Source organism: Podarcis tiliguerta (assembly GCF_965153285.1).
Source record: "Podarcis tiliguerta genome assembly, chromosome: Z".
NCBI classification, from domain to species: Eukaryota; Metazoa; Chordata; class Lepidosauria; order Squamata; family Lacertidae; genus Podarcis; species Podarcis tiliguerta.
The window spans coordinates 9,938,704-9,963,288 of record NC_139553.1 but is presented as its reverse complement, the minus strand read 5'-3'; the positions used below and the strand labels follow the sequence as shown (position 1 = coordinate 9,963,288).

General features: G+C 44.4%; 1 protein-coding gene across 1 annotated transcript; it reads left to right on the top strand.

Annotated features, from left to right (window-relative positions):
* On the top strand, positions 1–20,911 carry TRAF1 (TNF receptor associated factor 1; the record flags this gene model as incomplete). The annotated part of the gene is given in 9 exon segments (XM_083424401.1): positions 1–31; positions 1,064–1,200; positions 13,738–13,828; positions 13,944–14,143; positions 14,729–14,856; positions 16,591–16,615; positions 16,619–16,668; positions 16,670–16,745; positions 20,777–20,911. Coding segments are annotated over 9 exon segments (873 nt in total).
* Positions 20,912–24,585: the final 3,674 nt, after the last annotated feature.

Genomic DNA, 24,585 nt, shown 5'->3' with positions numbered 1-24,585 from the left:
ATGCCCATCAATTTCAATCTGCCTATTCTGAGTAGGACACATTGAAAACAACCGTGTACGTCTAGAGACTGTAAGGCAGTAGAGGGCAACTCAGGCTCAGGGAGCAAAAGTGGCTCCCAGGCCTCTCTGTTTGGCCCTTGGAACTGTCCCCAAGTTAAACCCCTCACTAGTCCTCCTTTATACCCTCCTTGAGTGTTTTTGCCTGGCTGGAATATGCCCTTGAACTCTGATCATGCCTTTCGCTTGCCTGGATTGAGGATGGAGAGGAGTGCATATGTAGAAACTAGCTTACTGTACAAAGAAAAATAAATAAATAAAATTTCTTCACCACAGCTTGCCACTGGTTTGTGGACCACAAAGGGTTACCCAGAAGGAAATGTGGCCCCTGGGCTGAAAAGGGTTCCCTGCACCAGCTCTACAGAATTGAATCCCAAATAATTACAACACTAGCAACTCATGCTAATACTATTTTAATGAGGCATCTCCAAAAGCCAAAAGGGGTCAGTGGTTTTCCAGTCAAAGAAGAACTGCAACCACTTCTAATATTCTGACAGCTGTAGGATGGATTTTCCAGATCAAAGAACCCTTGATGGCCATCTATCTTGATGGCCCTCACATTCTTCCTGTCAACCCCCCCACCCCTCTGTCCATTTATACATGGCAAGCCTTTCAGATTGTGATAAAGGCCTGATTTCAAAAGAACCAAGCAACTTTCTCCTTGATTCATCCTTATCTTCTGTGTTTTCCGGGGGAATTTGAAGCCTGGCCAGTGATTTCCTGTTACAGCCACCTCTTCAAAAGTTTTTGTCATGCTCTCTCTCTCTCTCCCTCTCTCTCACACACACCATGTTAAGGGCAAGTTTGAATGCAACAGATCACTAGCAGCAGATGACAATGGTGCCAGGCGATGGGGTTTTTGGCACTGCAGCAGGAAGTGGCATGCCTGTGTGCTTAAGTTAAAAGGGGAAAAAAAGCTTTCTGCACATCGCTGCAGATGGCAGAGAGAAGCAGCAGCAGCATTTCTGGCAGGGCCGCTGCCAGCTCCTCTTCCAATAAAACTAAGTCACCCTCTGGTACCCTCTGAGCATCTGCAAGGATGCTCCTGACTCCAAATATCTTTGCAGCTGGTGCAAGAATCTGCTGAAGAATGCCCTGCAAACCCTCTGTGGACATCGCTATTGCTTGGCCTGGAACTGTACGGTGAGAGCTCCTTTAAAAACAAAAACAAAAAACAGAGGAAGGAGCATGAGAGAGGGAGAACGGAAAGGGCAGCATGAAAATTCAGCTGCAAAGCAGAAAGGAGAAGGCTTGGGTGCAAGCGGAAAGATGCATAGTATAGGAAAGGCACCCTGGCTGTCAAGATGCATGGACTTTCCAGCCAGGCATTCAGAGCACATGGAGATGGCCAGGCTATTTGGCCATCAAGCTCAGTGCTGTAGCGGAGGACCATAGCTCAGTGTCAGAGAATATGCTTAGCATGCAGAAGGTCCTAGGTTCAATTCCTGTCTTCTCTAGGCAGGGCTGAGAAAGATTCCTGCTTGAAATCCTGGAGAACTTGTTGCCAGTCAGTATAGACAATGCTGAACTACTGTATGGATGGATGAACCTGTCCGTTTCAGTTTTTGTCTGTTTCTCATTTTTTTAGTCAGTTATCCAGATTTCCACAGAGGTCTGCTGCATTATTATTATTATTATTATTATTATTATTATTATTATTATTATTATCTTTCAGCCTTTGAGAGCAAATTTCTCCAAAGATACACATTTTTGTATGTAGTTTTTACTCATTCCCATTTTTGCAAGCAATTTTGCCCTTATATAATGCATTTTGTGTCTTGTTTTCTTTTTTTTTTTAATATAATTTTTATTCAGTTTACAGATAAGACAAATTAATACAATTCAAACAATTTATAAAACCATTCTCTCATTTTTTTACTTCCCTCAACTTGGCTGGTACTCCTTCCCTTCTCAATTTTCCACACATTTCTTAATTCTTATCTACTTCTTAAATTAAATCTGCTTTCAATCCATAATTTTAACTTTCTTTTTTACAAAGCTTCGCTAAACGTTACAAGCGTTATTTGTTTTTCACCTAAATTATGCATATATTCTGAAAATTTTTCCCATTCTCATTTTGTGTCTTGTTTTCACTGATGTATGCAATTTTATATACACTTCTAATATGTATGTCTCCCCCATTGGTTGATTGGGGAATTGCATTGCCAAACTCAGATAAGTGTGGCTCTCAAAGGATAGCTGTGTTTTGGTTTGCAAAACAAAACAAAACAAAACAAAACAAAAAACACCCATCAAAATTAATCTGCATTTAGTGCAAATTTATCCCAATACAGTGGTACCTCGGGTTACATATGCTTCAGGTTACATACGCTTCAGGTTACAGACTCCATTAACCCAGAAATAGTACCTCAGGTTAAGAACTTTGCTTCAGGATAAGAACAGAAATCGTGCTCCGGCGGTGCGGCAGCAACAGGAGGCCCCATTAGCTAAAGTGGTGCTTCAGGTTAAGAACAGTTTCAGGTTAAGAACAGACCTCCGGAACGAATTAGGTATGTAACCAGAGGTACCACTGTATATACATACCCCCCCCCCAGATATTCATAAGGCTCTTCCCCCAAATATTATGATTTTTGGGGGTATGTTATTTTCAGTAATGTATGCATTTCTTACGCATACTTTCCACACATTTTTGTACACATTACTTGTCTGGAGAACGGCACTGTAAAACTCAGAGAAGGCTAAAATTCATAGGATGTCTGTTTTCCAGTTTACATACTGTTTTGCAAAGTGTGAATTAGGTAGGTTCTTTGTTTAGTGTGAACTAAATTAAATTTCTCCTCCAAGCCTAGCCTTAATCAAACCTCAATGAATCCTCTAATTGGGTTCTCTCTCCACCTAAAGAAACTATGCAGGAGAAGTTGGCAACAGTCAACTTGGCACCCTGAACTACAGTTTGCATCAGTCACAGCCAGTATAGCCAATGGCCAGGGATGATGGGAGTTGTAGTTCAGAACCTTTCCAGGGCCCAGGCTGCCTATCCTTGTTACCAGGTAACTTGGCCTTCAACAGGTGGAAAGTAAGAGTCACCTGAAACCCTTTGATTAATCTTTCTTCCCCCTCGACCCCAGAAACAATAACAACCATGTTTGTCAGAGTTGTAAGGAGGTAGAGCCTGGCAGCACAAATGAAGAAAGTTTATTCTTAGTAGGAAAGGTATGTCTGGTCTTCATTCATCTGGATTTAAACATTTCTCAGAAGCTATATATCTGTTTGTTAGAATAAAATGCAAAGCATTCTTAATTTCTGCAAATACATACAGGCACTCAGACGGAATCAAGAACATCTGGGCAAAACGCTATGCTGCTCATAGATCCATTCATTTCTGCTTATTGTTCTGGACCTGATCTTTTAGGGCTTTGGGAGTTTGAATTTGGGGAGCAGGGAGTGTGGATGTGGATGTTCATCACCTAATCCCAGGAAATAAAAGTTATTTTTGCCCTAGTATCAAGGAAGGCCAAACATTAGATCAGCAATTCAGGGGTGAAACAACATAGCCATGTAGTACAGTCCTTCTGCCACTGGGTTACTTCTAAGGCTGGACAAATATGTCCATTTCTCTCAATTTTTCATTTTCTTCCAGTCTTGAGTTTAGTTCTCCACATTTTCATGTCAGTCTGTGAATTCTTAGCCACAAAATTCAGAGAAGTGCAATTTTTTAGTTCACATACTATTTATGTATTTATTACATTTATATCCACCCTTTTCTCCAAGGAGCTCAGTGTGGCAAACTTGGTTCCCCCTAGTTCCTATCTATCCTCACAATAACCCTGTGAAGTAGGCTAGGCTGAGAGGCAGGGGCTGCCTCAAGTGAACTTGGCTGAGGGGAGAGTTGAAGCCTGGTCTCCCAGGTCCTGGTCCAACACATCATCATCATCACCATTGATTTTCTAAAAGGTAAAGGTAAAGGTACCCCTGCCTGTACAGGCCAGTCGTGTCCGACTCTGGGGTTGCGCGCCCATCTCGCTTAAGAGGCCGGGGGCCAGCGCTGTCCGAAGACACTTCCGGGTCATGTGGCCTGCGTGACAAGCTGCATCTGGCGAGCCAGCGCAGCACACGGAAACGTCGTTTACCTTCCCGCTAGTAAGCGGTCCCTATTTATGTACTTGCACTTTGACGTGCTTTCGAACTGCTAGGTTGGCAGGCGCTGGGACCGAGCAACAGGAGCGCACCCCGCCGCGGGGATTCGAATCGCCAACCTGATGATCAGCAAGTCCTAGGCGCTGAGGTTTTACCCACAGCGCCACCCGCGTCCCTTATTGATTTACTAATCCCCTTCTAAACAGCCATCTCAAGGTGATTTACAGACAAGATAGTTTAAAAAATATTAAAAACACAAGAACAACGAATACATCTAAAACAATAGTAAATCCATAACAAGTGGACACTTGTGGTAAAGATCTATTTAATCCAGCTGGGAAAACCTATTAGAACAAAAATGTCTGCAATCCCCTCCCCCCCCCCGAAAGTGCAGAAAGCAGGTGCCTGTTGTATCTTTATGAGAATGCTATTCAACAGAACAGGGACGCGGGTGGTGCTGTGGGTTAAACCACAGAGCCTAGGACTTGCCGACCAGAAGGTTGGCGGTTCAAATCCCTGCATCGGGGTGAGCTCTCGTTGCTCGGTCCCTGCTCCTGCCAACCTAGCAGTTCGAAAGCACGTCAAAGTGCAAGTAGATAAATAGGTACTGCTCCAGCGGGAAGGTAAATGGTGTTTCCGTGCGCTGCTCTGGTTCGCCAGAAGCGGCTTAGTCATGCTGGCCACATGACCCGGAAGCTGTGTGCTGGCTCCCTCGGCCAATAAAGCGAGATGAGCGCTGCAACTCCAGATTCGGTCATGACTGGATATAACGATCAGGGGTCCCTTTACCTTTACCTTCACCTTTATTCAACAGAACAGGGGCAGCTACATTAACCATGACACCACATAGATTCACCTTTAAGTGTGAACCGGATCAAATTTTCCACCCACCCCATGCCGCTTCAGAAGGAAAATGTGTGTGTGCTGGGTGGGTGAAGGTTGGCTTGAAGGTACAAGTGTGTATGAAGCCTTATTGTGGAATCCCTTACCAGAAAGAAAAGGACTCGCCTAACCTTCTCGCTGGTCCATTTCACATGTGTACTGAACTATGCATTCACAAATTGCACACATATTGGCTTCGTTCATAAATTCACCTAGAGTTGGGAAAAGGTTCAGAAAAGGGCAACCAAAATGATGAAGGGTGTGGAGCAACTCCCCTGTGACGAAAGGTTGCACGATTTGGAGATTTCAAGTTCAGAGAAAATGCAAGTAAGAGGTGACATGACAGAAGGTCATAAAATTATGCCTGGCGCAGAGGAGAGTTTTTCCTTCCCTCTTTCATAGGACTAGAACTCATGGGCATCCAAAGAAGCTGAATGTTGGAAGACTCAGGGCAGAGAAAAGGACTTCTTCACATAGCACATAGTTAAACTATGGATCTCACCCCCCCCCCCCAGGAGGCAATGATGGTTGCCAGCTTGGATGGGTTTGAAAGAGGAAGGCATAAATTCCTGGAGGGTAAGGCTGTCAGTGGCTTCCAGCCAAAATGGCTATGCTTAGCCTCCGGCCTCTCTTTTTTTCTTTTCCCATTTTTTAAAAATTAATTTTCCAAAATTCTAAACTAAGAAACAAACATAGATCATAACTGTACTTAATCCAATCTTACTAACATTGTTAAGTGACTTCCTCAAATTCCCTTGACTGCATTTCAATATATATCATTGTAAAGGTTTTCCAAAACAGAATCTCATAAAATTTACTTAATCTTCTTAACATATTTGTTTCTTTTCATCTTTGCTTTAAACATAACTTCACATATTTAAATCTATTTTTTGCAAGTACTTCTGATTAATTTATCTTAGCATATTTAAGTAAATAATCTTTGAAGTTCTTCCATTCTTCCCGGTGCTCCTCCTCCTCCTGGTCACGGACTCTTCCGGTCAGGTCGGCCAGCTCCGAAAAGTCCATCATCTTCATCTGCCATTCCTCCACTGTTGGTACTTCTTGTGTTTTCCAGTTCTTGGCCAGTAAAATTCGAGCTGCAGTTGTGATATACAAAGCAATCTAACATCTTTTTTGGGCAATTCCGAACCTGTTATTCCAAGAAGAAAGGCCTCTGGTTTCTTCAAAAATGTATATTTCAACATTTTTTTCAATTCATTATAAATCTTCTCCCAGACGTCTTTCACCTTGGGACAGGTCCACCACATATGGTAAAAGGTACCCTCCTTTTTTTTACATTTCCAGCATAGAATTATCACTGTTGTGATAAATCTTTGCTAATTTTCCAGGGGTTAAGGACCATCTATACATCATTTTCGTAATATTTTCCTTTAACACCGTACATGCAGTGAACTTGACCCCTTTCCTCCACAGCCTTTCCCAATCCTCAAACAATATGTTATGTCCCACATCTCTTGCCCAATCTATCATCACAGATTTAAATTCTTCATCCTTTGTATGCCACTCCAACAATAAATTATACATTTTAGACAAATTTTTAACTTTAGAATCTAACAACTCCGTTTCCAGTTTGGTTTTCCCCGATGCAAAACCATTTTTCTTATCTAATTTATTAGCCTCCACTCTCAGAGGCAGCAACGCTTCTGGAAACCCAAGAAGGGCAGAGTGGCAAGGAGAGCCAGCGTGGTGTAGTGGTTAAGAGCGGTGGACTCGTAATCTGGTGAACCGGGTTCGCTTCCCCGCTCCTCCACGTGCAGCTGCTGGGTGACCTTGGGCCAGTCACACTTCTTTGAAGTCTCTCAGCCCCACTCACCTCACAGAGTGTTTGTTGTGGGAGAGGAAGGGAAAGGAGAATGTTAGCCGCTTTGAGACTCCTTTGGGTAGTGATTAAGCGGGATATCAAATCCAAATCCAAACTCTTCTGCTCTTGTGCATGGGTCGTGCTTTGAGGGTTTCCCAGAGGCATCTTGTTGGTCACTGTGAGAATGAGATACTGGACCAGATGAGCCATTGGTCTCATTCAGCCAACCCTTCTTATGTGGAGGTCAGGGTTTGGCCAGTGGTGTGATTCCACTCTCCCCGCCCGCCCCCCACTGATTTGCCATCTTTCTATGTGTGTGGATAATTGTGACACAGGGACCTCATCTGCAGCTTGCTTCAGAATGCTTTGCATCTAATATTACCTACTGCAATTAGTCAGAGTGGAGAATGTTGACGACAGCAGACCTTGCTCAAATGTCTGGCTTGGCTACGGCACTGGACTTAGCTTTGCATTAACTGTCATTTTCTTCCAAAAATATAAACAGGCTTTTAAGCCGACTGGAAAATTACCTTAACTTTACAATCCGCAGACAAAGGTATAAGTGTTCTAGCTGAACTCTCTCTCTCTCTCTCTCTCGCTCGCTCGCTCACTGTGTTTTTCTCTTTTTTAATGGAGTGGAGTCAACATTTATTTTCAGTTCTGTTTCCAAGCAATGGTTAAGTTCTCTATACCTTTCCAGAGCAATTTATGACATCAAACACACACTGCATCCAAGTGCCTCTTTAGCCTGAAAGCGACATGCATGTAAGAACATCCAGCCTGCAATTAAGTTCGTTGTAAACAGCCTGAATTGTGTATTAAATTGGAGCACGTGGGTGTGGGAGGAATCCAACCGTAGACTCAGAGTACAGATGAGCTTTGCTTTACTGGAACTCATGTATGTTTCAAAGAAAGATGCTATTTGTTGCCTGTTGAAAGCCTGTTTCCTGGGAATAAATAAGGAGCAAGGACCAGACATAATATTTGTAGATCCACGGGGGCCATTTAAGAACATAAGAATATATCTGCTAATCATATTACATTCCCAACCAAGTACGCCACATAACCTCATATATCCTACAAGACGAGACGAAACAGTGGGTACACCTGGAGAAAGACATAATCGAAAATACCCCCAACCACAGCATACCCATTCCTCCCAAAGAAACTAAGGAAAATCCCCATAACACTAAACAGGTTCACAGAGAACATGTTTAAAGCATGGAAGGAAGAAGCAGGCAAACTGTGCCCAACCCCATCCCCACTAATCCCCTGGCACACCACCCATTATTCCACCACACAGCACAAAAACTCCAGATAAAAACCTGGCAAGCCAAAGACTTATATCACCTAGCAGACTTCTACAAAAATAACAAACCCATATCAACACAAGAAATACAAGAGAAACTAGGGGACACCCAAATGCCATGGCTTAACACACCACCAATTACATGCTGTCTTAAACAATCCAGTAGTAAAATCAGCAGCAACTAGGCCCTTGACCAGCTTCGAAAACCTCCTCCTAACAACAAGGGACATGGGAAAGGGATGATATCCACAATACAGTGGCACCTTGGGTTACAGACGCTTCAGGTTACAGACTCCACCAACCCAGAAATATTACCTTGGGTTAAGAACTTTACTACAGGACGAGAACAGAAATTGCCTGCTGGCAGCACAGCAGCAGCGGGAGGCCCCATTAGCTAAAGTGGTACCTCAGGTTAAGAACAGTTTCAGGTTAAGAACGGACCTCCGGAACAAATTAAGTTCCGAGGTACCACTGTATACAAAATACTGCTCCAAAATCCCACAACCCCCCTTGACATAATCAAAAAACAATGGGAGCATGACATAGGCTATGAGATTAACCCCACCCAGTGGACCAGAATGTGGTCTAAACCTCCCTTTAAATCCATATCAGCGAAAAGAAAATAACTTACTCTGAAACTCTCTTACAGATGGTACCTAATACCATGGAAACTAGTGCTAATACGTCCAGGAACCTCACCAAAATGCTGGAGAGGATGCATCTCCACAGGCACATACCTCCACATGTAGTGGGAATGTCCCCAAATCCAACTCTTCTGGATATCAGTCGTACAGGAAATATGCAAAATAACAAAGCAAGTATTAGAAGTTACCCCATAACTGACCCTACTAAACATCTTCCAATATAATAATGCCCACTCACATTAGAGAACGCATAACCCACCTATTCTCAGCAGCCAGAAGCATCATAGCCAGATGCTGGGGAGACCTGTCAGGAGTAAACATGGACCAATTGTATCAAATAGTATGGGAAACAGCCTTACTAGAAAAACTAACCAATAAACTGAAACTGACACGGTGACAACAGAAGAGGATGGCTTCACCCCAGTATGGTTCCCCTTTATCACATACACAGCCCAACAAGACAACAATAATCTTCCAACAGCATATGAATCAATCTGGCTAACCTGATTGAAAAATACACACATGCACACACCCGACTCACACACAAAAATAAATCTCACTACCACCAACCAAAGACAACCAACCACACCCTAAGCCACTCCCAACATCTCTCACCACCAAGGAAATACAACAAGTGAATAGTAAGAGAACCCACAGAAGTGACACTGACACAAAACCCCACACATACACTAAGTAGAAGCATAACCACCTGACCATTCCCCACTCCCCTCTTCCCCCTCTCTTCTTCCCAACCTAATACAGCCATGCAACGCTAATGCCACACAACAAATGAAACTGATCTGTAGAAAACACAACTTGAAAAAAGAGACAATGCATGTGTTTTTGTAAACTAAGAAATATTTAATAAAAATATATTTTAAAAAGAAGATACCTGCTAGATAAGGCCAAAGGTCCTGCAAGGACAGCTGCCACAGGTTGGGAGTGTGTAAAAAAGGAATCAAGACCCTGATGTTGGGAAAGATGGAGGGCACAAGCAGAAGGGGACGACAGAGGACGAGATGGCTGGACAGTGTTCTTGAAGCTACCAGCATGAGTTTGACCAAACTGCGGGAGGCAGTGGAAGACAGGAGTGCCTGGCGTGCTCTGGTCCAGGGGGTCATGAAGAGTCAGACACGACTAAACGACTAAACAACAACAAGAACAAGTTCCAAAGGGGACTCTCAGTATGTGTCTTTATTTTCCTGCCTAATGGAAAAGGGAGCAAAGAAACCAACTCTGTATGTGTGTTCACAGTAAAAGTCAGCTTCATGTAGCCTCTAGTCCTCATGAAGTTATTGAGACACCACCATCTCCAGTTTTGCACAAGTGTTTGAAAATATTTCCATTAGAGAGAAAGATTATTTGGTCTTTCATAGAGGAAAATAGGATCAATTGAAGAAAGGTCAGATGAATTAAGGAAGATGAAATGTGTATCTAATGAATTGTGCTATTTGTTTTGATAATAGGTTATAGAAAACAATGTACACTCTAAAGGAAAAATTAATATTATTATGTGTAGATCTAATATTGTATTAAATAGAAGATTCTTAATCATACTTGTAGAATACATTGTGTTTTACACAAATGTAACCTAAATCCTGAAATACTGTTCATGTGGGAAATGTGGGTACCGTATTTTTCGCTCTATAAGACGCACCAGACCACAAGATGCACCTAGTTTTGGGAGGAGGAAAACAAGAAAAAAAAATATTCTGAATCCCAGAAGCCAGAACAGCAAGAGGGATCACTGTGCAGTGAAAGCAGCAATACCTCTTGCTGTTCTGGCTTCTGGGATAGCTGCGCAGCCTGCATTCGCTCCATAAGACGCACACACATTTCCCCTACTTTTTAGGAGGGGAAAAGTGAGCAAAAAATATGGTAATTTGTGTTTATATTTATACCCTGGTCAATATTACTTTTGTAATACAATTTGGTGTGGAAAACAAAAATAAAAAATATGAAAGGAGTGATGATAAGTGCTAAGGATATATATTTTAAGGGAGGCATACAGGAGCAAGGCCCATGAAATGTGACACAAAACCATTCTAACCCCCCCCCCCATCTGCACACAAGAGCTTCCAAACAGGTGGGTGACAGGTGTAATCTCAGAAAAAGGGTCTCCCTCTGTTCTTTTTCTCATATAAGAGGCAATACATTTTCTCTGACGATGCCTCTCCCTAAGATGCACATAACCTAAGAAATGAAGAAGCATTGGCTTTATTCTTCTGCACACTTATGCCTATCCCTGTTTACTTTCAAGCTTTTAGTGATGCTGCCACAGACAGGGAGATTTGCCGTGCATTGTGGGATTATTATTATTATTATTATTATTATTATTATTATTATTATTAATACCCCGCCCATCTGGCTGGGTTTCCCCAGCCACTCTGGGCGGCTTCCAACAGAATATTAAAATACAATAGTCTATTAAACATTAAAAGCTTCCCTAAACAGGGCTGCCTTCAGATGTATTCTAAAAGTCTGGTAGTTGTTTTTCTCTTTGACATCTGGTGGGAGGGCGTTCCACAGGGTGGGTGCCACTACTGAGAAGGCCCTCTGCCTGGTTCCCTGTAACATCACTTCTCGCAGCGAGGGAACTGCCAGAAGGCCCTTGGCGCTGGACCTCTGTGTCTGGGCTGAATATCGGGGGTGGAGACACTCCATCAGGTATACTCAACCAAGGCAATTTAAGGCTTTAAATGTCAGTACCAACACTTTGAATTGTGCTCGGAAACGTACTGGGAGTCAATGTAAGTCTTTCAAGACTGGTGTTATGTGGTCTCGGTACTTTTATAAGACATCTGAAGGCAGATGTTCAGGTTTGATTGCAATCACCCAATTGTAGATTTGTATAACATTTGCATAGGCTAATTTATATAGACGTACAATTACATGTCATGACTAAATAAAAATGCGGTGCAGCTCCCTCTAGTGGGGAAGGCTGTGACCAGGTGACCTGCATGCCTCCTCAGTCGCTACCACTGCCCAGGTGCTCATTGCAATTGTTCAGCTCCAGTGCCCCCTTCTGCTCCCCCTTTGTAGGGTTCTTTATCTTTAAACTGGACTTGAACTGGTGACCTTTCAAAAAGGGGCCTTTACACTGTGGGTTGGTGGAGGTGAACTTGAAAGTGGTCAAGGTCAGAGCCAAAAATTAGTGGGCACCCCTTCCCCCCTCTTTCTCCCCCCCGTCTTTGATACCCCCTTCTCTTTCTCCAACATGCCAAAGAAGTATGTCTTTTTTAGGCAAAGTAGTGGCCAAGGGACGCGGGTGGTGCTGTGGGTTAAACCACAGAGCCTAGGACTTGCTGATCAGAAGGCCGGCGGTTCGAATCCCTGCGACGGGATGAGCTCCTGTTGCTCGGTCCCAGCTCCTGCCAACCTAGCAGTTCAAAATCAAGTACAAGTAGATAAATAGGTACCGCTCTGGTGGGAAGGTAAACGGCATTTCCATGCACTGCTCTGGTACGCCAGAAGCGGCTTAGTCATGCTGGCCACATGACCTGGAAGCTGTACGTCGGCTCCCTCAGCCAGTAAAGCGAGATGAGCGCCGCAACCCCATAGTCGGCCACGACTGGACCTAATGGTCAGGGGTCCCTTTACCCTTTACCTAGTGGCCAAGTACACTTCTTTCAGTGAAGGAGATTTATTTATACAGCTGAACTCTCCTGAAGGAGAAAGCTGGTTGGGTAGTAAACCTGAACTTTCCCCCTTCCTGTGGGAGATTACTCCAACACTGTCACTGTCCACGGCTCAGGCTGAATGCTGGAGGAGAGCAAAGCTCCGATGTTGTTTCAGCAACAGTCAACCTTAGCAGCAAGCAGTTATGCCTCAATTGTATACTCTGCTTTTGCTGAAAGGTGCCTTTTCAGTTAAAGAGCATCTCTGCTGCAACAGTCTTTTACTCTGATGTAGCTGAGGAGACTCTGGTTGTATTAGACCTTCTGTGATGGGAGTCCTCTGAGTCGGATGACTCCAGTCTTATCCTGCAGACTTGTCTCTAGGACTGGCCCTGTGTACAGTTCTCTTCTGACTCCAGAGTCCTCAAACTCATCCTTTAGAGAAGGGAAGTTGACTTTAGTCCAGTGTCATGACAACCAAGCCTTCTTACAAAGAAGCTTCAACTTCAATTGGTGAGGAAGTCTGAAGAAATGATCAGAGCTGGGAGAGGGGGAGAAAAATTAATTTGATTCAATTTGCATATAAAGGCAAAATTATCTAATTTGCACTCGTTGAAACAATCCATGAACTGGATCTTTGTACTCCTCTGAATTTTGCAATTCACTTCTCCAGCCAAGTCATGCATACAACAGAAAGTATGCACAAAATATATACATTAGTACAAAACTGCATCAAATTATGGGAAATTGCTTGCAAAAATCTGTAGGTTAGGATAAATTTACATTAAAATTCTGACAAATCTTTGCAAGGCTTTTTTTTCTTTTTAAAGAACATTGAAAATATGATGCAGGAATCTGGTAAATTGAACCTAAGATTGGTAAAATGAGAGGCTGTGAAAAACAAAAATGGACAGATTTGTCCATCCCTAGGTGCTCTTGGGCCCTGCCAGGGTTGTGTAGCCTTGGCAGCTGCCCTAGCAGGCTGGATGCTGGTTCCAGGCCTAGTGTGGTGTAGTGGTTAAGAGTGGTAGGCTCGTAATCTGGGGAACCGGGTTCGCATCTGCGCTCCTCCACATGCAGCTGCTGGGTGACCTTGGGCTAGTCACACTTCTCTGAAGTCTCTCAGCCTCACTCACCTCACAGAGTGTTTGTGGTGGGGGAGGAAGAGAAAGGAGATTGTTAGCTGCTTTGAGACTCCTTCGGGTAGTGATAAAGCAGGATATCAAATCCAAACTCTTCTGCTCTTTTTCTTTCATCTTTGTGTCTTTGTCATGATGGTGTTGATAGTGCCCTGTTCCTTCTGAACAGGGGAATGCAGAAGATAGAAAAGAGCACGAGAAGTATGCTGAGGGGACACACTTGATGCTATTGCTCCAGCATGTGAAACAGCTGAAGGCAAGTTTGTACCCTTCCTACTGCACACTTGATACGCACTTGATTGATTCCAATGTTCTGATGAGGTTCTTCTTGAGCATGAAACTGCAGGGGGCTTTGGCCACGGAACGTTCCTCCAGGCTCCTTCTGTGTGAGGAGGGGGACGAAGGTTCGCAGGCACTCATGGACAGCCAATGGGGTCTCCTTGCTGGAAGGCAAGCTGCAGGTCTTTGAGAACATTGCATCTGTGCTGAGCAAGGAGATGGTTGCCTCTTGGCAGAAGATTGTGGCATTCTGGAGCCAGAGCGGCTTTGACCAGGCTATGATCTGTGGTTTGGAGCTGAAGGTGAGTGGGTAGGTAAGGAGCAGTGGCTCTGAATGCTTGGAAGAGGTCATAGGCTTGATCTGGGATTGAACCAGGGATCTTCAACATGCAAAGCTTTTCTGGGGATTCTACAGCTGGGGTGCCACTTCTGAGAAGCCCCACTCTCTCCTCATTACCTCCCTTGCCTCAGATGGTGGAGGCAACCAAATGCATCCTCCACTGATCATCTTAACATATGGATAGGAACTTATGGGAGCTTTATAAGTGGTCCTTCAAGTACCCCAGTCCTGTGGAGAAGGCCTTTAAAGGTCAAGAGCAGCAGTTTGAACTGGGCCCAGAAAGAAGTGATGTAATCATAGCACTCATTGCTTGAGTGATGGCATCCTGCTTTGGCTTCAGTTTCCAAACATTGACTGACCTCTCCCAAACATAACCTACTGGATGATGTCTCCTGTGTTTGACAGGTGCAATGGGTGGGGAATGGGACAACAACCAGCAGCCTACCTCTGGTGCTCACATCCTTCATTCTCCCCCCTCCTTGTCCTGCTCAATAGACTTGCATCTCTCAACCCAAAATAATAGTCTTATTTTCTCCAGTGATGCCTTGTGCAGAAAGATGCAGCTTTGAGCAGGTTGGAACAGAGACTTCTGTCATCAGAGCAAGTGTCCTACGATGGTGGAAGACTATGGATGTGCATCAGAGGTGCTACAAAGATGTGTGTGGGAAGGTGTGTGGATTCCATTCTCCCAGTAAGAATTTGACTTGCTGTGTGTGTTTGTGCAAATCCACACTGTACTTAAAGCACATCCTACATGCATTTGAAGCATCTGACTTCCCCCAGAGAATCCTGGGAACTATTTTAAACTTTCTGCCCTTTCTTCAGAGCTGTCTTTGTGGTGCTGCTGGAATTGTACAGCAACCACCCTTGTATCCAGGCAGCTGGATCTCCCACCTCTGGTTTGCTGCGTTTCCCTGCTTTGGCAGCCCTGTTTCTAGGCTGCTTCTGTGAGGGCTGGTTAAGTAGTGGCAGGAGGCATGGATAGGAAAAGTGGCTGCTCACTTGCCAGCAAAACTCTCTGGAGGATCCCTAAGCAGGGGTACCCCAAACCACCCTGATCTGAGCAAAAATGCAGGTGCTGTGAACAAAATTAGCAAGGCAGAAGACAGACTGATTGGGTTAAGCAGCTGTTCAGCTTGACTTCATAGCTCTGCCCCCCTGAATCCTAACAACTGTAGTTTAAGGGTGCTGGGCATTGTAGCTCTGTGCAGGGGGGAACTACAACTCCCAGGATTCTTTGGGGTGAGTCACATGCCTTAAATGTGTATTTGTATGCCATTTACATGTATGATTAACAAGAAGAGACAACTGTTCCATCCATGATGTCACTTGCCCTTTGCAGTTTTGGCACGTGTTAAATACAAGATTTAAAACCGTGTTGGAATCTGCTACCTATTTACCGTATTTACGCAAATCTAATGCACCACCAAATCTAATGCACACCCTAATTTTCACGACGTAATTCAGCCAAAAAAGGTGCACTTTACATTTGAGTAAATATGGTAACCAGGGGCTACAGATAGTAGAGAAATTTGGTTTGATGTGCATTTTATTCAGAACCTATCTAATTGGCACACTTCTCAAAACAAATTTTGAACTGAAACGATGCTCCCCTTCAGAGTTCACACTTGTGAGTTTTGCAATGCAGTTCTCCAACTAAACATTTACACAAAAGCATATATTATGAGAAAGTGTGCATTAAGATGCATGTAGTAGTGTAGATAACTGCAGAAATGCATCACCTTAGGAAATATTCCTCCCCCCCAAAAAAAAAAACCCCAACGCACCATGTGCATTATTAGGATATATCCACATTAAGAAAAATCCAATCAGTTTTCATGAGGGCTTCACACATTGCCACCTGTGGCAGAAATGTGGAGAACTGAATTAAAAAGAGAGAGAAATAAATGAGAAAGTGAGAGAAGCTGAAAGGGACAGATTCATCTATTCCTGCTTAGGGATGCCTTATAGTTCATTGCACACACCCCTCCCCCCGCATTTTCCCCCAAGGAATTCAAAGTGGCACACATGGTTTTGCCCTCCTCATTTATTCCCCACAACAACCCTGTTAGGAGGGTGAGGCTGAGATGCAGTGACTGGCCCAGGGTCACCCAGTGATCTCCATGGGCAAATGGGGGATTTGAACCCTGGTCTCCGAGGTCCTGGTCTGACACTCTGGCCATTATGCCACACTGGCTCTGGGCTGTGGCCAATGCCAGTAGACCCACTGAATTTAATGGACACTAGTAACTTAGGGTCATTAATTTCAGTGGGTCTACTCCAACTTAATTGGATTCAACTCAATGAGATCTGGAATAGGTGAGCTCTGGTTGCAACCCGCCTCTATTTTTCTTTATCTGAAGAGGACATGTGTGACTTTTTGGCTGGTGCTTAACTCCCAAGTTCTCCATCTTCAGCATTCTACACTTAGCAATATGGCGACAAGCTCTGCATGAGGATTTACCTGAATGGTGAAGGGAGAAACACACCTCTCACTCTTTCTGGTGCTACTTAGAGGTGACTATGATGCTGTTCTGCAGTTGCCTTTTGCCCACAAGGTAAGGCTCCTTCCCCACCCCATCCCTGGACAGCTTGACCCTACAGGGCACAGCTGGCACCAGGGGTCAATATCATCTCCTGTTAGCCTGCTTCTGGTTCACAGAGCCTCATGGCCCATATCATCTTCCACCCTGCTGTTGAGGGTTAGAGGGAGGGTAGTAGGGGGCTGGTACCCAGTGGAACTGGTACTGCAGAAGGCAGGGAGCACATAAGTAGGTGGTGCCAGAGCCACTGACAGACCAAGCAGAATAACCCTGGTCTTGCCCCCATCCTCTTCCTCTGGGTCTATAAGGGTAGAATCCAGTGGCAGATTTATTTCAGCAACAACAGAACAAGCAATTTGAGTCAAATCAATGCAACTCAAAATTGTGTTTACTAGATCCATTTTTAATAATAATAATAAATAATAATAATAATAATAATAATAATAATAATAATAATAATAATAATTTTTATTTATACCCTGACCTCCCCAGCCAAGGCCGGGCTCATGGCGGCTAACAACCAATAATAAGAATGAGTTGAATGAATACAACTTAAAAACAAGATTAAAATACAACATTAAAACATTACAACAATTAAAATGCAGCCTCATCACAGGAGGAGAAAGGAAAAAGAAAGATGGGGAGGGAATCAAATTGACTCCAAGCCAAAGGCCTGGTGGAACAAGGCCCTGCAGAAAGAGGTTCTACAGGCCCTGCAGAAAGAAATCAGATCCTATAGGGCATGGCCCTGGTCTCATGAGACAGAGCGTTCCACCAGGCCAGAGCCAGTGTTGCAAAAGACCTGGCTCTGGTTAAGGCTAACCTAACTTCCTTAGGGCCCGGGACCTCTAGGGTTTTGCTATTTATGGAACTTGAGGCTCTCTGTGGGGCATACCAAGAGAGGCGGTCCCGTAGGTACGAGGGTCCTAGGCCGTGAAGGGCTTTAAAGGTCAAAAGCAGCACCTTAAACCTGACCCTGTACTCCACCGGGAGCCAGTGCAGCTGGAGAAGCACTGGGTGAATATGCTCCCATGGCAGGGACCCCATGAGGAGCCTCGCTACGGCATTCTGCACCCGTTGGAGTTTCTGGGACAGCTTCAGCCCCGCGTAGAGCGCATTACAGTAGTCAAGCCTGGAGGTGACCGTCACATGGATCACTGTGGCCAGGTCGCAATTTGGACTGAAGTTGCTTCTGGGGACCCTCCAGGATTAGGAGCCCTGAAGCTGAAGCTTCATTAGTTTTGTAGTAGACCCACCCATGTCAACATCAAGACTAGGAGGAAGCTGATACCCAAGTCCACCCCTTGGACTGGTTGCAAGAAGCCATGCAGGTGGAGCCTGGCTGAGGGCAGGCTGAGATTGGTGAGACAGCACCGCTCTTACCCATATGAGGTAGTCGCTACTGAGTGGAGTACGATAATGGTCCTTAGCCCTTTGTCCCCTTTGTGCAAAGAGGCAAATCTATCAATGTTGGTTTCTCACTTTCTTCCCGTTCAGCTTGTCACATCTTTGCACCAGTTTGCAATTCCCCCCTCCCAAAAGAAATTAAGTTGTTACAGAAACCCTTCACATTTTAGAGCATTTTCCCCCTGCTAATATACACAAATCCCAGAGTGGTTTAACAATCAATCCCTCGTCCCAGGGAACTCTCTGAATTTCTAGCTAACAGTGCTTAATACCCTTAACAAACTACAGTTCTCAGGATTCTGTTGGGAGAGAGGCCATGGCTATTAATGCGATATCATAATGCTTTAAAAGCATAGCAGATGTGGCCCTGATAGCTGTTTACTAGCTCCAGGATCAGAGGCAGCGTGGCTTTGAATACCGGCTGCTGCAGATCGTGAACACGAGAAGGTCATTCAGGTGTGGGTAGAAATCCAATTCACTTTGCATTATAATGCATTTTCCAGTGCAATACCTGAACTGAAACACAGCTATCCTTTGAACTCACATATCTCTGGATCATGTACTGCAGACCAAATGATGTGTACAAAAAAGAATATATGGGGTGGAGGAGAGTGCATTAAAATGCACATATAAATGAAAAAACAACAACCAAAAATGCATTATAGAAATTGCTCATGTTAGACAACATTGCCTGTATAAAAATGCATATGTTAGGAGAGATTGGTGTTAAAATGAGGAGAGGTTTTCACAAGGTTTCCTTTCTTAAATTTACTTATTTATTACATTTACATGCTACCTTTATCTTCCAAGGATCTCAGGGTGACTTACATGGTTCTTTCACCCACACAACAACCCTGTGAGGTAGGTTAGGCTAAGAGACAGTGACTGGCCCAAGGGCACCCCATGAGCTTCATGGCTGAGTGGGGACTCAGGTCTTGATCTCCCAGGTCCTAGTCCAACACTCTAACCATTACACCACCACAAACTGTTGGAGGAATGTGGAGAACTGAAATTAGGACTAGATAGACGATAAATTGCAAGAAACCGAAATTGGCAGGTTCGTTATCCTAAGTGCCGTTGATCTCAGGTGTTGACTGCGGACTTGCCTGAGGCTTATTGTTAGCCTCTGTGAGAACAGGATGCTAGACTAGATAAATGGGTCTTAGGTCACATCCAGCAGGGCTCTTCTTATGTTCCAGCTTCAGTTGGACTGGATCATGTCCATAGTCCAGTACATTGCTTGAATAATCAATTTGAGTGTGATCTTGCTACAGCTTCCCTTGCCCCCCCCTCTTTTGCAGGAAAGTGTTCAGATGGGTTCTATTTAGCTTTAAAATGTTTCGTGCAGTCCTCCCCCACTTACTACCCAGCCTAGTTATCTTTCCATTTGCTGACCTTGAGATGTGTGGGAAAGGCGTCTTGTGCTTCTTGAATGAACACCTGATCATTGCATGCATTTACTTATCAACAGGTTTCTGTTTTGCCAGCCTTCCGTAATGGGGACCTAAATGGGCACTGTGGGAACAGGAAACTGGGCTAGATGGGCATTTGGTCTGATCTTTCAGTGCTCTTCTTATGCTCTCATTGTTACTTTATTAAAGGTGAGGAAACATTTGCAGAATTCAGAGTTTAGAGAAAAGGGTAATCATATGAGGAGTACAAAATCATGCATGGTGTGGAGAAAATAGAGCAATATTTAATTCCTCTGTCATAACACTAAAAGATAAAGGGACCCCGGACCATTAAGTCCAGTCGTGACTGACTCTGGGGTTGCGGCGCTCATCTCGCTTTATTGGCCGAGGGAGCCAGCACACAGCTTCCGGGTCATGTGGCCAGCATGACTAAGCCGCTTCTGGCGAACCAGAGCAGCGCATAGAAACGCCGTTTACCTTCCCACTGGAGAGGTACCTATTTATCTACTTGAACTTTGACGTGCTTTCAAACTGCTAGGTGGACAGGAGCTGGAACTGAGCAACGGGAGCTCACCCCGTCGCGGGGATTCAAACCGCCGACCTTCGGATCAGCAAGTCCTAGGCTCTGTGGTTTAACCCACATAGACATCCAATGAAGCTGACTGTTGGAGAATTCAGGACAGATGCAATAAAATATTTCTTCACACAGCATAGAGTTAAACTATCGAATTCACTTGCACGAAAAGGCAGTGAAGGCCACTAACCTGGACAGCTTTAAAAGAAGATTAAACAAATTCATTGAAGATAATGCTATCAGTGGCTACTAGCCATGTTTGCTATGTTCTTCCTCCAATAACTAAGGCAGTATGCCTCTGAAAAACAGTTGCTGTGCATCCCTAGTGGGAAGAATGCTCTTGCTTTCAGGTCCTGCTTGTGAGCTCCTCATGAGTATCTGGGTGACCACTGTGAGATGAGAACAGGATGCTGAAGGAGATGGGCCGCTGGCCTGATCCAGAAGGCTTTTCTAATGTAATTATATATCCCTGATCTAGCAGGGCTTTCCCCGCCCCCCCCCATTCCTATGATCTTACATTTGAGTTTGTTTTCCTTCCAAACCTAACCTGTTCTTTGCTGTCTCACAGATAACCTTTACCTTACTTGGTCAGAATGATGGAGACCATCTTGTCAGAATGATGGAGACCAGATCTAGAGTCTTCTTCCTTTCAGAAGCCTGTGGCTGATATGAATGAGTCAGTTGGCTTCCCCAGGGTTGGTCCTTTGGCCAAACTACATTCTCTGAAACATGCCTATTTAAGAAAGGGCACTGTGTTCCTCAAGTGTGCTACAGAAGCCAGATCATGAAAAGTTCATGAAAGTAGAGGCAGATGACAAAACCGACGGCTGGGGGACTGCATCAGAAACATATCAGGAGCTTAGGACTGATTTGCAACTGCATGGCAAGAGAGCAGATTTGAGCACTGCAGTTACACTAACTGGCATGGTAGTAATGTGAAGCAATGTGCTTTGGGTTTCAAATAAAGTCGCTCAGATTCAGAAAGAGGTAGACTTCACTGTGGGAGCATGGCCGGGGTGGGAGAGTGCTGGAGTCCTGTCTAGTCAAGTTGCATGGGATCAATTCTAATCTGTTACCTCCGAGGATATGGACAGGCTGCTTGGATGAGTGAAACCAACCACCTGTCTCCTTGATCCTAGCCTTATGGGAAGGACTGGGCGATGCCTTACGGACCCTAATGGACCAGCCTCCACTGCTTACCTCAATCTCAAACAGGGCTTCCAAGTGGCTTCCCATTAAAGAAACTGACCTCGTCTATGCCTACATATCTTAAACAATGCTGGATGTCCACTCTAAGTTTACCTTATACAATTTCATACAGCTGAAGTTAAAGATGAAAGCTGAGAAAAGATGAAAGCAGAAATAATAACAACTTTTAAATTTCTTATTAAACCTCTGAATCACCCAAACAATTTATAGTGATTTTTATCTCATTCTTTCTCAAAAAAAATTTCTAGCCCAGTGAATAGAGGGGCCACTCAGGGTGTTATACAGCTTTATTGTTACTCAAAAGAAACTAAACCACTTCTGCTGGCGTGTGCCTGCTTGCTTTTGCTAACAAACGTTCCAAAAAGCGATCTCTTGGTTCTCTAGATAAAGAGCAGGCTAACAGATAATGAATGATGTCTTCCAGCTGAGCTTAACCACAAAAACAAAGTCAGTCTGTGTTATGGAACCTGGTTGTATTGGCCATCCAAGGCATTTCTTAAGGGAACTGATGAGAGTTTGGTTAGATAACTAGTTCTAAAATGCTCTGTTCTCAAGATACATAATAATTGCTAATGAATTGTTAATAAATTGGCTGTCTCCAATTTAGTCCTACTCAAAGCAGATCCATTAAAATGAATTTATTAGTTTCAGTTGGTCTATTCCAAGTACGGCTGACATTGGCTACATCCTTTTCCCTCTCCAGCCTATCTTCTTCTACCTTGCTCTGGATATAAAAAAAGAACTTATATCTGTTTTGTTCAGAATAATTGAATAAACCTTATAAACCAAGGTTGGGAGGTAAACAAACCCTAGCTGGGAAATGAATGCTATCTATAAATTAAGAAGCACTGGGGGCAAGTAAATTAAAAAGCTATACCAGAACATTTCTACTTATTATCAGTGATGGCCAAGATAGGCTGCCATGGAAACTGAGTGACTCTAGCTCTCAGGACAACCTTGTGGAGCCCAGCTGCTAGAATAACAACTGGCGAACCAAAAATCCAATTTGCTGTCTTTTTTGTCTTCTTCAATCTTTCAATCATCGGAGCCACAATTGAACTTGTGGGGTTGGGCGCAGGAATTAATAGGCAGCAGGTTGAAGTATTTACATGGCTCTGTTGAGTAGAATAAGAACATCAGAAGGGCCCCTCTGAATCAGACCAAAGGTCCGCGTACTCCAGCATCTTCTTCTGACTGGGACACAGGTGTCCCAATCAGAAGCCTGAGAGCTGATCCTGAGTGAAAAGCAACTCTTCCCATTTGTAATTTCCAGCAGTTGCCTCTGAAATTGGAGGTAGAACATAGCCTTTGTGGCTGGTAGCCACTAATAACCTAGGTAAAGGTAAAGGGACCCTTGACCATTAGGTCCAGTCGTGACCGACTCTGGGGTTGCGGCGCTCATCTTGCTTTATTGGCTGAGGGAGCTGGCATACAGCTTCCAGGTCATGTGGCCACATGACTAAGCCACTTCTGGCGAACCAGAGCAGTGCACAGAAATGCTGTTTACCTTCCCGCCGGAGCGGTACCTATCTATCTACTTGCACTTTGATGTGCTTTCGAACTGCTAGGCTGGCAGGAGCAGGGACCGAGCAACGGGAGCTCACCCCGTTGCGGGGATTCGAACTGCCGACCATCTGATCGGCAAGTCCTAGGCTCTGTGGTTCAACCCACAGCGCCACCTGAGTCCCTTTACTAATAACCTAATCCCCCATAAACTTGTATAATCTGCTTTTAAAACCACCCAGGACAGTGATCTTCACTGCCTCTTGTGGAACTGAATTCCGTAGTCGAACTTTCTTCCCAGGGAACTCTGGGAATTGTATCTCTGTGAGGCAAATTGTGGTCTCCTATCAACTCTTGGCACCCTGAATAAACTACATTTCCGAATATTCTTTGGAGGAAGCAATGTCTGTTTAAAGTGATATAATACTGTTTTAAATGTACTGTGCAAATGGGGCCTTGAACAAATCACCTTGTTAGCTTTGTGCAAAGTCATCTTGAGGATCCCCAACTCTCTGCCATTTGCTCTCCTCACAAGTAAGGTGACCTTGTATGTAGCTTGCTAGCTCCCAGGGAAAGTGCCAGAACATGATAATTGGCAGTGACAGGTTTATGCACAAGGAAGGTAAGCTATATTTTAGGGCCTTGGATTGCAAGGGTCCTCTAGATTAAAAAAATAAGTAAATAACATCCTTAATTTTTAGTTCTATAACACTAGTTACAAAAAATAATGGAAAGGTGGGGAAACAGACTCTGAAACAGGCATTATCATTTTGGTACGACAAAAAGAACTCCTAATGGCTACACAATTATTGGTCATATCTTTGCAGAAATATCAAAATTGCATTAGGCTGGGGGTCCATAAACTGTCAAACAGCACCAGTGGCAGGTTCAGGCTATGGGGCTCCTTCAGCCTGGTGCGTCTTGGGTCCTCAGCATGTCTGAATCTGCTCCTGACCAATAAAAGAGGTAAAGGGACCCCTGACTGTTAAGTCCAGTCATGGACAACTCTGGGTTGCGGCGCTCATTTCGCTTTACTGGCTGAGGGAGCTGGCATTTGTCCGCAGACAGCTTCCGGGTCATGTGACCATCATGACTAAGCTGCTTCCGGCGAACCAGAGCAGTGCACTGAAATGCCGTTTTCCTTCCTGCCAGAATGGTAGCTATTTATCTACTTGCACTTTGACATGTTCAAACTGCTAGGTTGGCAGGAGCTGGGACCGAACAACGGGAGTTCACCCTGTCGCGGGGATTCAAACCGCCGACCTTCTGATTGGCAAGCCCTAGGCTCTGTGGTTTAGACCACAGCGCCACCCACATCCTGACCAATGTTCATCTGTAAATAGCTGCAGTAGCAGCTGGTGCTCACTGAAACTGGTAGGGCAGAAGCCAGGGAGCCCAACAGCAGGTGGCACCGAAACCAATGGCAGATAGAACCTACTCATTCTAGATCTGTCCCCATCATCTTCCCTGTTGAGTTCTACAAGGGCAATGTTGTTGTTGTTGTTGTTTAGTCGTTTAGTCGTGTCCGACTCTTCGTGGCCCCATGGACTAGAGCATGCCAGGCACTCCTGTCTTCCACTGCCTCCCGCAGTTTGGTCAGACTCATGCTGGTAGCTTCGAGAACGCTGTCCAACCATCTCATCCTCTGTTGTCCCCTTCTTCTTGTGCCCTCAATCTTGCCCAACATCAGGGTCTTTTCCAGGGAGTCTTCTCTTCTCATGAGGGGCCAAAGTATTGCAGCCTCAGCTTC